The 14,089-nt window shown below is 39.9% G+C and overlaps 1 protein-coding gene across 2 annotated transcripts; it reads right to left on the bottom strand.

Moving 5' to 3' along the window:
• Positions 1 to 790: 790 nt before the first annotated feature.
• On the bottom strand, positions 791 to 6,812 carry LOC127587970 (T-box transcription factor TBX3-like). Of its 2 annotated transcripts, XM_052046454.1 has the most exons (8): positions 6,108 to 6,812; positions 5,215 to 5,482; positions 4,969 to 5,115; positions 4,707 to 4,783; positions 4,485 to 4,630; positions 3,454 to 3,585; positions 3,101 to 3,198; positions 791 to 2,417 (listed from the first exon to the last, which is right to left on the bottom strand). In XM_052046454.1, exons 1-8 carry the CDS (start codon positions 6,434 to 6,436, stop codon positions 2,049 to 2,051), a joined length of 1,566 nt encoding a protein of 521 aa, XP_051902414.1. In that variant the 5' UTR covers positions 6,437 to 6,812; the 3' UTR covers positions 791 to 2,048. The 2 variants fall into 2 exon arrangements, with proteins under 2 accessions (XP_051902414.1, XP_051902413.1); XM_052046453.1 differs by having other exon boundaries at positions 3,101 to 3,585.
• Positions 6,813 to 14,089: the final 7,277 nt, after the last annotated feature.

Genomic DNA, 14,089 nt, shown 5'->3' with positions numbered 1-14,089 from the left:
TTATAGGAAAATCTGCACTGACTTAGCAGACAGTTTGAGAACCACACGCCTGACCTTGTGTGACATGTGCTTTTTTTTGTACAATACTCCCAAAATGTACATTCAAGTTATGTACACATCGTCAGTACAATTCTAATCCACTAGATGGCTTTAAAATACCGTGGTATGCAGCTGAAAGCAAATTGGCTCGGAACAGCATGGCATATCACTGACAGTAAAGTTTTGTTTTCATTTTAATGGTGTTACAGTGTGCTACCGGTATGTCGCTATATCAACAGAGGCTGACATTCTCAGCTCAGTTGCCACTTCCGTTTGAGAATGTCCTGTTTCAACCATCACAATGGCGAGGCACTATTGATCCATTGTTAGGTGTCTTGGTCATGATGTCCAAATTTGAACATCATGATTAGAACGACTGTTTAAACACTACCTCGAACTGAACCAGGACATTTTTTGGTGGATTCAAGGATCAAACGCCTGTTGTGAATTTTGCTGTTAAGATCCTCATTAGAGAACAGCAACTTGTGCAAAAAGTATTGAAACATTTAAGAGTTGGACATGTGCATTTCAGCCTCGTCCTGAAATTTCACCTGAAAACCAAATACCTGTATCCCTAACTTTTTGTGAGTCGTGCGTATGCACATTACCAATAACAATGTATATTTATCAGTCAAGTAAACCAGTTCTTTACAGATGTATTATTTTTATAAAGGTAAAATTGTACTTAATGTTGTGGCTGGTGATTGGACAAACGGGTGTTGTCTCCATGTAGAGGACAAATGAAAGACATTAGTTTATTCAGTGCCTCTGTCAGTTTTATAGAGTGAGTGCACAGTTGGAAAAGTTAGGTAATCGATTTCAGTCCCAAGCCTTTTGTGTTGATCCTGTAGTCCTGGAATGGTGGCTGCTTGTTAACCGTAGTCATTCTCCTCTCCCCTTACATAGAACCCACGAGACCTCCCCAGAAATGTAAAAGTTTTGCGCTGACGGCCAAACTTGGCTATTGACCTGTTTGCCACGTTTCCGAGTCAGTGGACATGTTCTCTCTTTATGTAGCTCCGTTCAGTCAAGGAGAAAATTCACACAACAGCACATGCACTGAGGTTGTTTTTTTGCAGTTCAATTTTACTCTTGGTGGACAACATAACCTCTTGGCGCCAATAACTGCAATTTTGTGTCACGCTTTGAATATTACATCCTAACGTGAAAGATAGGCACAACAAAATGTATGCACTTCCAAAACAGACACAATTAGTACTAAAATCCACATTCACATTTTCAAATCGACTATATTTATACATGCCAAATTAACACAATGGCAGCAGTGGTTGTGTTTTTATTACATGATTTGCCCGGAGGCTGCCACATACTTGAGTGTCTTTATGTTATTAGACTTTACTTTATTTGTGAAAACAGGCACAAAAAAGTGTCCTGAGTTTGTCTATGAGTGCATAGTGTTGCTCTGCTATGTCAAAAATAATGTAAACGTGTACAGGTGACAAGTGATCAATTGTCCTCGCAACTTTGGCAGTTTTGATAATGACGGTCAAAGATGTGCATTTTACAACATGTAATTTTTTTATGACAAAAAACAAAAACACACATAAATAGGAAGGTGGTGTTAAAATAAAAAATAAATATTGATATTGTTGTTTTAGGTGGACAATGAATAATCCCCACAAATTCATCTGTGATGGCGAGAGATTCAAATCAGCTAAAAAAAATAAAATAAAAAAAACTGGAGTGCTCTTTGAACCCAGTTGACCTGAGCATTTTTCATGAGACATCATTCAATATTCATCAGATTCTTGCTCAGATCCAGATTCTACAGTGATATTTTGACAAACAATACCACAGACACACTCGAACATCGTGTAGAAAGACGTTTCAGAAGAATGGAAGCTTCCGCTGCAAGCAATGCGACTAACTTAAAAGGTTAATCATGAACCAGTGTTTGCGATTTGAGCATGAGGTTTACATTTCATTGATTTGTTGACATTGTCATTGACATGTACAAAACAGGTTTGAACATTCTGAGATGTTTATCGTTATAGAGGGACGGATTTTTCAAACACACCATTTTGAATATTTTGAAATCCTTCTGAAGAAACGTGAACATTTTTCAGTGAAACAGTCTGATCGTTTCTGGACTTGGTATCGGTGCTATTAGCAGCCCCTGCCTGATCAAATTCATTTGAGCTCGAACTTGCTGTCAGTAGCTTTTGACTTGATATGCCGGCAGCTGGGATCTGATAGGGACTCATTCGTAACCACGGCAAAGAGCTGTGAAAAGAGCGGTTTCTTAGAAACGCTGATGTTGCGGAACCGGTTGGGAGAGCTGAAGTCATTGCAGCCGGTGATGTCAAGTAGCTCCATGGGTATGAAAGCAATCCTCCAAAAGGTGGTAGGGACAGTGCCTGGTTATAGAAACAAAAGTTAAATAAGTGTTTTGATAATTCCTTATGACAAAAAATTATTGTTCAATGAGTGTCTTCTTAACTTTTAGTTAACTTAACATTAGTTATTCTTTCACTTGATTAGAGTGAAGATGGATTAACGTGCTAATTTTGACATCCAATACATAGGAATGGAAATACAATTCTCTCATTCTGCCGGAAATAATAATTCAACTATGAGGTGTGTCAAAAGAGTTCTCGGACTGGTGTAACAAAATATATACTGTATTTTAAATCCAAACCACAAGATTTTCCATTGAAGTGATTCCCCTGCTGTCGAATACGATTTTACAGCCTTCTATGCCACCCATTCATGCTCTCCCGAAAGGATTCTTCCAGGATTCTCCACAACACTGTCGTCATGGTCATCTTGACCTCATCTGCGTCTTTAAAATGCCAAATCTGAACATTGTTCATTATTTCATCTGAGTCTAAAGGTGTAAAGTACTGGCTGATGAGAGTATGAACTCAGAAAAAGATAGATCTAAAAACTTGGAAGGTTGAGTTTCTGAGATATATTTGACAATTATTCTCATTGCTTTCAAGTATTTTGACGGAGCTGATCAATGGAGAATCAAGTGATTTTGATCTTAAAATACAATGTGTGCTTAAACGGTACGCGGAGGGACCCGACATGAACTCACCTGTGGCATCAACACATGCTGTGACAGGTGAAACATGAACGGAGATGGCGAGGAGATGTTTTGAGAAAAGACACCCCCGTGTTCTGCGTCATTGAATCCTGAGAAAGAGGAAAACAGATGTCCCATAGATGTAGAGTGAATAGCCTCTGCCTTCATTGACAACTGGCCCTGGTGAAACAGCAAAGGCGGTCCAAGCTCAAGACACCGTTGGCTGTTTGAGAGAGCCGCAATCTGACGATGTCCAGTACTGAGCGATGACGAGCTCTGTGTTTCCAATAACATAGGGTGTGTGCCATCTTTGATTTTACTCCTGTTGCTTTGTGAGGAATCACTCTCCGTGGAAAACTTCTTACTCAACATTGCTGGTTCTTTCTTGTCACTCTTCACCATCGGTCGAGATGAAGATTCAGTTTGAGAACCACCGGCTTCTCCATCATCCTCACCTTGTAGATCAATATCTGAATCACTTCCGGTGTTGTTGTCATCTGTTGAGAGTGACTGGGAGTAAAACAGTTGCGGGAACATTTTCGCCTTGGTTGATTTAATAACAGCTTTGTTATAATATGGCAACTCGGTGAAAGTACTCGACCAAATATTTGGAGGAAAAAACAAAACAGGACAATGTGTTTAAATTCACGGCGCCAGACTTAGAGCTGACTCTTACTATTTGGAGTCCTTCAAATTGAATCGTACTTGTCGGGAGCTACGTTTCAACAACTTCTCTCTTTGTCTTGTGTTCTTTATATTGCTGGCCCCAGTAACTGAATCATTCATGTTCCTTCAAACGCGCTTGTTGACACCCTGCCAGACTCACACTGCACACAATTTCTTCCGCTATCATCCCTCATGTGGAAGTGGCACATATCCAATAAAGGAAATACATGTGACTGTACAAAACAAACCACACCACACCTATCAATGAGGGAAAACGTGAAGAAAGCATTTTAACTAAGTTCTACGACGAAGGATAACGGAATAATTTCAGATTTGTCATATTAGTACATTAATTTAAAAAACTCGATCAGTACCAGCCAATTCTGGACTAAGTCTGAAAAGACGTTTGAAAATGTCTTTGGGAGTGAATTAGTAAAAAGAACATGTAGCCTGCACTGTAGCAGTCCATATTTACACAATCGTCAAAAAAAATGCACTGACGTAATTATGGGGGATGGGTGTGAGGCGGGGGCGGGGGGCCTCTTGAGATTTACACAGTACCCAAAATCAACAACTGAAGGATGTGACTTCAATGACTAATTTATGACTTCCGTGCAATTCATATAAATTAATTAAGGTGAAGCAAGTTTGTGTTTATAACACATTAGCATGTCATGAAAAGAATCATAAAACCACAACCCGATAAGAAACAAAATAGTTATTGTGTCACCTTGACAGTTTGGCATGGACGTCAAAGCCCATGATTGCTGAGGAGAGTGAAACGGGTCACTGGTTCTGGGCTGTTCCCATGAGTCATCCGAATCAGCACAATATGCTTTGTTCTCATCCGGTGGAGAGATGTTTAAAGGATTATTCCTGTCGATCATGAATTTAGATGAATGATCTCTCCACGAAGACAACCAAAGGGTTTTGGACTTACAAGTAGGCCTACCTCTTTTCTCGTCTTCCGTTTCCCGTGTCCCTGAATCCTTTGGCAAATGGGTTGTTGTCAATTTTGAGCTGCGTAATCTTGCAAAACACATGACAAGTTGCAAGTTCATTCATTTGAAATAGTTTTTAAACCAGAACATGCAGAACAGCTTGGATGATGACACCCTCAACGTGTGGCCTGGTTGATTTGGTCCAACCTCAAAACCGTGCATTGTGGATATCTTGCAATAATGTAAAATTGTATTCAGTGTGTCTGAAGGTACCTTCTCATTTTGATATGCGGTGACGGCAATAAATTCAGTCTCCGGGAAAACATAGGTCAAGAATGTGCTGTATGGAAGTTTCATGATGTCGTTGGCTCTCACAATATGAAATCTGGGCTGGTATTTATGCATTGAATTCAAAATTGTCTAAAAAAAAAAGAAGGAGAGAGTCAAATTAGAAACAAAACAAACAAACTCATTAGACACTGACATTGTCAAAGTGATTTCAGAAATGTGACTACTTACAAATCCATGTTTATCTGATATATTGTTAGTGAGTTTCAGTTTATGGAATGCAACGGGCTTGCTCATCCACTGTTCTCCCTTGGACGGACTGTCAGGATGAATGTACATGCGCTTTGGCATTTCTGGGTCTGCCTTTCCGGCGACGATCCAGCGGGAATTGTGAAACTTGTAACGAAAGTCATCAACGGTGACAATGTCCATTAGTAGGATATATTTGGATGCTTTATCAAGTCCATCAACATTGACTTTGAAAGGTGGGAACATCCTCCTGTAAGAGATGATGAGTAGAAACAGCATTTTTTTTCATTAAAAACAATTTCTCCCATGCATAAAAGAAGAAACTAAATTGTGCCGTTAGGAACTACAGGGGACGCCTAAGCTCAATAATAATTTTAAAATCACATGTAAAAAGACTTTAATTCCCGACCTTTCAACCGAGCGTATGATCATGTCATTTTTTCATCATCCTGTCTGTCCTCACTTGTTTTGGTTGTTTCCGTTTCTCACATTTTATGTAACACTTTTCATTCCTGTTATACAACACTCTTTTGGATGGTTGTTGTAAAAGTGCTCTGGAAGTAAAAGTGGTTCATTGATTGGTTGATTTATTGAGTTGTTGATTGTTAACTGACCAGCTACCACATGACTATGCGTTTGAGCAATGAAAAAAGAATATCATGGATTGACAAAATGTTTCCAATCGTGGTTGTAGTTATACAAGACTGCCGCACTATTTTTAGACTCATATGAAAATGAAACCAAATTATTCTTAACAGAAAGATGCAATGAATGTGTTCAAACGATTAAATGGATATTCACGCCATAAATACATCCCTGTTCTCAACACTAAATTTCACTGATTCATTGCTTGAATTCTTTGTACCAGCACTCACCGTCCTGATTTTGTAATAACCATCTCGGTTCCCATTTTGTGAAACTCGTTCCATAAATCCTGAGATTCCAGAGTGACTTGGGGGTCGTCACCCAACCCGTCCGCGGGTTGCAGGGTCTTCAAAGAGCGCAACTGGGCCGCTTGGTGCTGCCGGCTCAGTGCTGCGTGCAGCCCCGTCTCGGAGCAGCCCACCTGCTGGGGCTCAACCTCGGATCGCGACGCCGCGGCCGGGACACGCGGCGTGGGAGGAAAGGAGACTTGCGCGGTGGAGAGAAAGGCTGGCAAGGGCAAGGTACCCGGTCGCTGCGCTTGGAAAGGATAATAAGCCATGGCGAGCTCGCGTTAAGGGTTCCTCCATCAAAGTGGGCAATAACGGTTCAACCCACCTACCCGGGACGCACGCTGTCTCATATCCCCCAAAAGTGGAGTTGTCTTTTTTTTTGTGTGTGTGTGAGGGGAAAAAAGTATCCAAAAGTGCATAAATTCCAAGAAGTTGTTTAAAAAAAGAAAACCTCCAAAGAATCTCCAGGTAGGACAGAACAGTTGACCAAACACAGAACAAGCTCCAGAAACTCAAGTTCTGCGTTTCAGCTGTCAGTGCGACCAGGGGCGGAGTTTAACTGCCCTGACTGGAGACACTTCAAAGACTTTTGAGGCTTGAAAAATGTTTTATTCATGATGAATGTGACTAACATTTTTGCGCCCCCCCCCCCCCCCGCCTCCAAAATGATGCTTATCTACACACACTGGACATTTTGAGTTTTTTTTACGACAAGTTGCTAGATGCAGGCTTCTATTATGCTTTTTGTCATCTCAATTACGTCAATTTTGCAAATTGTAAAATGACCAGGACGTCTGTCTAGTAACCCCCTCCCCCCGCCCCCACTGAATGAATAGGGCATAATAGAAGAGAAACTACTGTGCATGTTTCTAGAGTGAGAAAAAAACTCTTCACTAGTTGACATCCACATGTCAATTACACAAAATGTGAAGTAGTTTGAATTGTATAATTTAACTGTAATAACAAATGCATGATCTCAATACCTTTAATCTAATAGAAAAGAACAGAATCAATGTTGCATATACTTTACAACTTTCCTCACAATGGTCATCATACACGGCCGGAAAAAGCAGTTGTACTAAAAAGTTTCAGATTAGTCCATTCGAGTCGTTCTACTCACACATTTTATCATTAAGAATTAAAATCAGAAACACCTTTCAGGTTATAGCAGTCTGTAAAACTATCTCAACACAATGTCTGGCTGTGGGTTGTGTTTGCTGACAATGTGTCTCCAAAGTGTCTGCGAACTGCAGCAGCAATATCCCTTTGAGACTCATGATGGATTTTAATGCAGTACCGCCTGAGGGATCGAATGTCACAGCCATTCAGTGTCTCTTATTCACAGGGATTCATATAATGAATTTGAATAAATGTTTTAATGATATTGTGGATTGTGTGGTGACAGTAATAATTCAAGTCAAAGTTCCCATAATTAAGTAAAGGCCAATACATTCGGTTTAGGCTATGTGATTAAAACATACACAATGCTTACATTAGCATGTGTGGTGTAAGTGCATGTGTGTGCCGTTACATCAACGTGGTGCATACATGGAGTGGTGTGTGGAAACATCCACCAAACCAAAAGTCCAGACTTGACTGCACTATGGAGACTCCAGGGATGGGGATTGTATCATCATTATAACTTTATGACGACCAAAAGATATGGAGAGTGAAGGAAGGCAAAATCTCAGTGGGATCAGAGCGCTATAACAGATGAGCGTCATTCCGTAGAGGGTTCTAAAACTGGAATAAACCATCTTTACCCTCTGATATACGGCTTCAACCTCACTATTTTTCCAAGAAAAAAAAACATGGATGCAGTTAAGAAGATGAGTTATCACTTGTCAACTGGAGCAACACATACACTTATTCAAACAATTGGTAGACATGCACAATCTAAAAAGATCCATGACGAGTGCACGTAAAAGAAAGTCTGCCTTCAAGAATGCAGTAAATTAATACTTGTGTTTTGAATGACAATGTCAGAGCAGTCTGAGCGGTAAAATGATGAAATTACAGTATAGTAGTACTGTAGTCTGTGTCTCTTCCTTGACAAACGCTCCGCTTGTCTGATTCCAAATCGGTGCTGTTAAATGGTGAAATTAGCTTTTTGCGCCTGGCAGCTGTTTTATTGCAGCCAAACAGAAAACAGTTCATCTTTTTTTTTTTTTTTAATGTTGCCTATCAAATTTGTCTATTCAAACACTCGATAATCGCTGGAACGGATCACTGCAGCGGCTGTGCCCAGAAGGCCATGACATCATCGGAAAACTCTCTCGATTCATCAGTAAGCAGTTTACTTCCTGCTTTCTGAAAGCTTATGAACAGATGAGAGGTGCCACTATGACTTTGGGATATGGATACGTTGCAATGATAGTGACTTAAAAAGAAAAAGAAAAAAAAAGTTCATATGTGAAAATTAATGCAGTGAAAATGTAACATACAGTAATAAATGGATAATTACTGCTACCCTCTACTTCGGCGCACCAACCCACAGCTTTGAGCATTGTGTGTTTTAGTCGCCTTTTGTTTACTGGTAAGGGGTTATGCAATAAAGAAAAAAAAGTCTCCAAAAAATTGTGGTTGGCTGTCGCACAGGCCTCGGCAAAACTGAACATTTATGCTATGCTTTTCCTATGTTTCCAACAACAACAACAGTAAGTTCATGCCAAAATAAGTCGTCAAGTTTTGAAAATCCTAACAAAGTCCACCCCCAATTCATTGTCATTGTCCCCACAGTGAAAAATCACCATGATTCTACAAGAAGTGCAACACTGAGAGGAGTCCCAGAAGTGGACCCTTCACTGTGCTCAGTTAAAAATGCATGTTTAAAGTCTATTTTTGTCGGGGCTGTGTCAAGAAATTCACACACTGACGGAACAGAATTTGTTCTACATGAAACACTGGCGTAGTCTTTCTATCATTTATCACATCTGTCACATTAACCTGATAATCGCTGACACCAAGGCAAGAATGAAGCGATCAGATGGTTTCAAAGGTATGTTTAGGTTGAGGTCATAAATGTGTAAATCCGGCCCATGTGTTCATTGTATTCCAAAACCATAGTATGAGAATATTCTCTTTGAAGCCTTACGTGTCGTCGAATTAAAGTATATCCACACTCTAGGCTATGAATGAATGATGGCAAAGGATAACCGCAAAGAAGAACATGCCGGCGGCAGGAGCAAAAGCTCGCTACGACAAACCCAATTCAATCGTCAACCGTATGATATTTATGTATTTTCCAGCACTCTACTGCACCGGCCATCATTTGCTTATAAATGGCATTACAAGGTTTTGACCCAAAAGTTGGTGAAGACAGGATGCATCTTTGGATATCACAAACGGTATTTCATGTTTTAATTCCCCGTTTGTGCTCATGGCGCTTTAATAATATCTGAGATTTCATCTAAAACTCATGATACAAAGTCATCTAATTTGGAAGAGAGGGACATATTGTTATTTGCGCAGAAGCTAGAACCATATAGTTCGAATTAAATTGAATGAAGCCCTAAAAAGACTTCAATTTCAAATAGCTTTAAAATCTAATAAAATACTTTATTTGTGACAATGGAATGCGTGTTCTGTAGGTGCATCATTTAGAGCCTGAAACAATTCCTATTGCATCCCAATGAATTGACAGCTGGACCGATTTATTATTAAATGCATGCATCAGCTATTTATAAGAAGCACCGAGTGTCTAATATAAAAAAAAATAAAATAAAATACAGCAAACTAAAAGATGTCACGCTTGAGAACATTACTGATCCGAGGCATTAGGTTAGGGAATTAATTCCCCTTGCCTTTCTAAGCCTCCCATCCCTGCGGTGTTACTCGGATCGAGACGTGTTGGGAATTCCCACAGTCTGCCAGCAGAAGGCTTTTAGGGCCCTCACTTATCTTTAGCGAGCCCAACTACAGCCCTGAAGATTTTTGGACGTTTCATCGATGGAAGAGTCACACGAAATATGCAACGCCACAATATGCTGTCATGCTTGATCGATGTTTTATTTAACATGGCTTTATAAATTGATTCTCCCCTCACGATGTAAACTTGCCTAAGTGACACATGTTTAATCATTTACCAGAATGTAACTCGCAGAAACTTTAAAAAACACAGAGAAGGAGTTCACAACACTTTGTACTGAAAATATCCTCACTCCAGTGGTTTGTTCCAACCGAGCAGATTTTCCTGTACCTCGTAAAGTCTTTGTTCCCCTTATGTTTCTAGTTTGAGAGCACTAAATGTAAAATCCTCCATAGCTATGCAGAAATCTGGCCTAAGTGTGGGCGAGATGCTTAAGTTATAGTCTTCTAGTCGCCTAACATCTCCAGAATTTCCACGGATTCAACGGACATGGCATATGATGATTCCATTGAGGCCATAGTGAGCCCAACAGGAAAATTACATACATCTGCAGAATATCCACATCCGCACTAAAATGTCACGGGTTCCTCCTTGGCATCTTCCTTCTCCATCTTATTTTTTTTTTTTTGTGGAAATCGGTTACTGTATGTGGTTTGTGTGATCCTGTTAAGTAAATCAGGCACAGGCTAAAAGTGATGGCAGCGGTAAAGCAGAAGAACAGATACATGGAAAAAAAAAACTGGCAAAAGTAGAAGCGCTAAATCAATTCCTGCTTTTGGTAAAAGTAAAACTGGATCGACTACGGTGTACTTTTAGCGACAAAAGTAAAAACAAATGTTTACTGGTCATGATACACATACCCCTTTTGATAACAAAAAAAAGTTTCCTTCTTTCTTATTGAAAAAGGCCATAGATGGGAAATATTTTCCGTCTCCAAATCTGTTGCTCTTTTTCATTAATGCTCTCTCGTTCGCAATCCTCCATGTCACTGCTGTCCTCTGTATGTTTTTCTATCCCCATCAATCAACCAAGATCTCATCTTCTGTTGCTGTTACCTCAACGTATGTTTTTTTTAACGTTATGCCATCACCTGCAGTGGTCGAAAATACGTTTTTTAAAAAATGTTTTAGCTCCGGATAACAGTTTTCAAATGTATTACAAATGCAAGAAGTCATCGGAAATAGAAATACTCAAGTAGGAGTGCAGATTCAATTTAATGACTGTAATTAAGTATGATGTCTTTTTCATTATTGCCCAACACTGCGAACCAAGAAACAAAACAAAATGTCTAACTACCCTTGTTCCCTCTTAGAATGTAAAGGATCGCAGTTGTGGGGACATAATGGAGTGCGGGGACAGTCTGATCAAAATATATATATATTTTTTGGAGAGTACTGTACAACCATCTGGTTAATCGGATCAGTCGTCAGATCTTTTATAAAAAAACACAGGTGTCAATTTGGGAATCCAGCTGGATAACATTTGGATCACAGCAATGGCCCTCCATGACATTTCAATCCAGGATTCACAGGTTTGGTCAGAGTAAGCGCATTAGAAACTACTGTCGGTTGAGATGGAACAAGAGTCCGGCTGAGGATTAATAGTCACTTCCTGCCGCGATTGCGCACGGCGGTAGACCAGCCATAGCACAACTAAGATGTCGGGGCAAATGCGCTGTACTTTTTCTGGAGGTCACTTGAGACTTGACGGAAAAATGTCACTTAATTATCCTTGGAAAGTCTTCATTTTAGCATACCAATGAAACGTTTTATGTACCCCCCCCCCCCCAAACTTGTAAACATCTTGTTTTATGTTCAGGAGCTTTAGTTTACAAGCCCCGTTTCTTTTTATCCGTTGTTGACAGAGCTTTAATTAAACATGGTACTCAAGGGACCAATAAAACATGCACAATTCTGCTAAACGAATCTTGGCCATATAGAGTAGATGTGCAGTACCTTAAACCATTTCCTTCACTGCTGGCCTATCTGTTTGAAGCGATTTATAGGCATATAAGGATCTTAACCTGAAGAACCCTTTAAATCCAATCCCAAAATGAGATCTTTAGGTCACAGCTCCCATTCCACGATGATTTAATTAGATAATAGAATTTTTAAAAGCATCACGCGTCCAAATTTTCATCACGATCAACATTTCGACTCGGCACTCCATAACCGAAGCTATCCTTCCTTGACAACAAGTCGTGCCCCACCAGAGAAGTTGATAAATCTCCAGCTAAGAAGGAAAACAATAAGCTTACTGCTTCTTGGCCAGCCAAATGTGCCTTCAGGAGCTAGTGATTTCGAAAGATGATGTTGGTTTCGAATTTTTAAAAAATTATAATGATCAAAATAAATCACTGACAGTCATCGTTCCCATTATTAGTATGTTTGGCAATCGACATGTATTCCAATGTATACTTAAGTATTTATTGTATATCTGCCCTTTTTTACATATAGTTGAGTGACAACACCAAAGAATACAAAAATAAATTCTGAATTAAGCAAGACATTATGAGATTCACACGTTATAAATGTGTAGCTTGTATTTGTGTAGCCTGAGAGTGGTTTCATTTCTTCAAATAAATGTCCTAACTTCTGTATAGCAAGCAATTGGGATATTAAAAGCTTGATTCACAGCCAACAGAGACATCAAGAGGGAACCCTGACCTCCGGAGCGTTAATTCAGTTAATTTATTACACTGATCCAAAGTCTAGATCATGTTATGAGCACACATTTTCCACACCTGACCATATTTGTCGAGATCTTATACTGCAGAATTATTTATTATTTATCAGTGTGTTTCATTTGGATGAGTGTATTCATGCATACACAGGTTGTGTGTTTATCATTGGAATTATAGTCGGCCGGGGTGTAGAAATCCTCTGTACTAAAACAAGCTGTCAAGGAGGCTACTGAGTATCTGCCCTGTGGGTTAAAGGGAGGGTGGTGACTCTTTTGTGAAAATACCATAAATTAGGAACTCTTAAGTTCACATGAATGAATTATACTGTAAATGTCTGAGTGATAATGGCCAAAGAGTACAGAGAGAGACATTAAGCACGGAGTCAGAATCCATGACCCAGCACCGTGGGAAGCCTTTGTTGCCCAACAAGTTCCCTTTATTTGTTACTATTATCACGATCAGCAATTGCAGAATGCACATAAATACGGGTCGTTTGAAGCCGGAGATAAATGAGTCAAAATAACAGCTGACAAGAGAATCACAAAACTATGTGAGAAAATCTTTTACAAGTGTGAAAAAAAGCAATTACGGTAGTTTCAATTGCATTTGATCAGGGTGCATGAAATCGAGAAGACCGTTTCCATAACATCGCTGATCTGCAGGGGAGGGAAACAAGGTCACGTCATCTCCCATTATCCTGAGAGGTCTTCCTCCTTTTAGTACTTACTCCACAGCCTCCCAAGAGTTTCAGACGACAGACCATTAAAACCCTGTTGAAACACCACTGATACAGTCAGAAAGAGGGCAACAGACGTGAGGAGAAATGGAGGCTCCACATAAAGATGCAGGGGAGATCGGAAGTGGGAAGCTGCGCATAAATGTTGATTTGATAGGTCGAGTGAGAGTGGTAGTCTAAAGCAGGTGGGAATTAAGTTTAGAGGGGGAGGAAAGAAAACATTAAGTGTTAAAGTAACTCCCACTTGGTTGGCTGTAGATGCAGATTTGTTGGGAATATGAGCAGAAGGGTCGAGAGACAAGTGGGAGACACTAGTGATGATGTGTCTGCTAATGCAAAGTGACAGTGTATGCAGCAAGAGTGGGTAGTTGCGTGCGAGGTAGGTCAGCAGATGTTGGGCTGACAGTCAATGAAATATTTAGGGCCAGACACCGCTATCATCACGGTGTAATCTTTGTCCGTATGTTTGCAATGGGTGCAAATGGTAAACATTTCAAAACAATTTGAAGACGAGGTTTAAAAACACCAGCAGATGCCGTATCCTGACTTTTTACCCAACAACTGTATTAGATTTTCTTTAGATCGACTGCAATAATCTTAGACAAGGACTTCGGGATGCGGCGGCGTCAGTAAAA

The sequence above is a fragment of the Hippocampus zosterae genome, chromosome 16, assembly GCF_025434085.1.
Source record: "Hippocampus zosterae strain Florida chromosome 16, ASM2543408v3, whole genome shotgun sequence".
NCBI lineage: Eukaryota > Metazoa > Chordata > Actinopteri > Syngnathiformes > Syngnathidae > Hippocampus > Hippocampus zosterae.
The sequence above is the reverse complement of the archived record's forward strand: the minus strand, read 5'-3'. Positions and strand labels throughout refer to the sequence as shown.

Coding starts and splice junctions, on each gene's coding strand:
- LOC127587970 (XM_052046453.1), bottom strand. CDS start 6,436: ATGGCTTATTATCCTTTCCAAGCGCAGCGACCGGGTACCTTGCCCTTG. Junction 4,784..4,968: donor CCGCATATCAAAATGAGAAG/GTACCTTCAGAC, acceptor GTGTTTTGCAAG/ATTACGCAGCTCAAAATTGA. Junction 3,586..4,484: donor GTCCATGCCAAACTGTCAAG/GTGACACAATAA, acceptor CACTCTCAACAG/ATGACAACAACACCGGAAGT.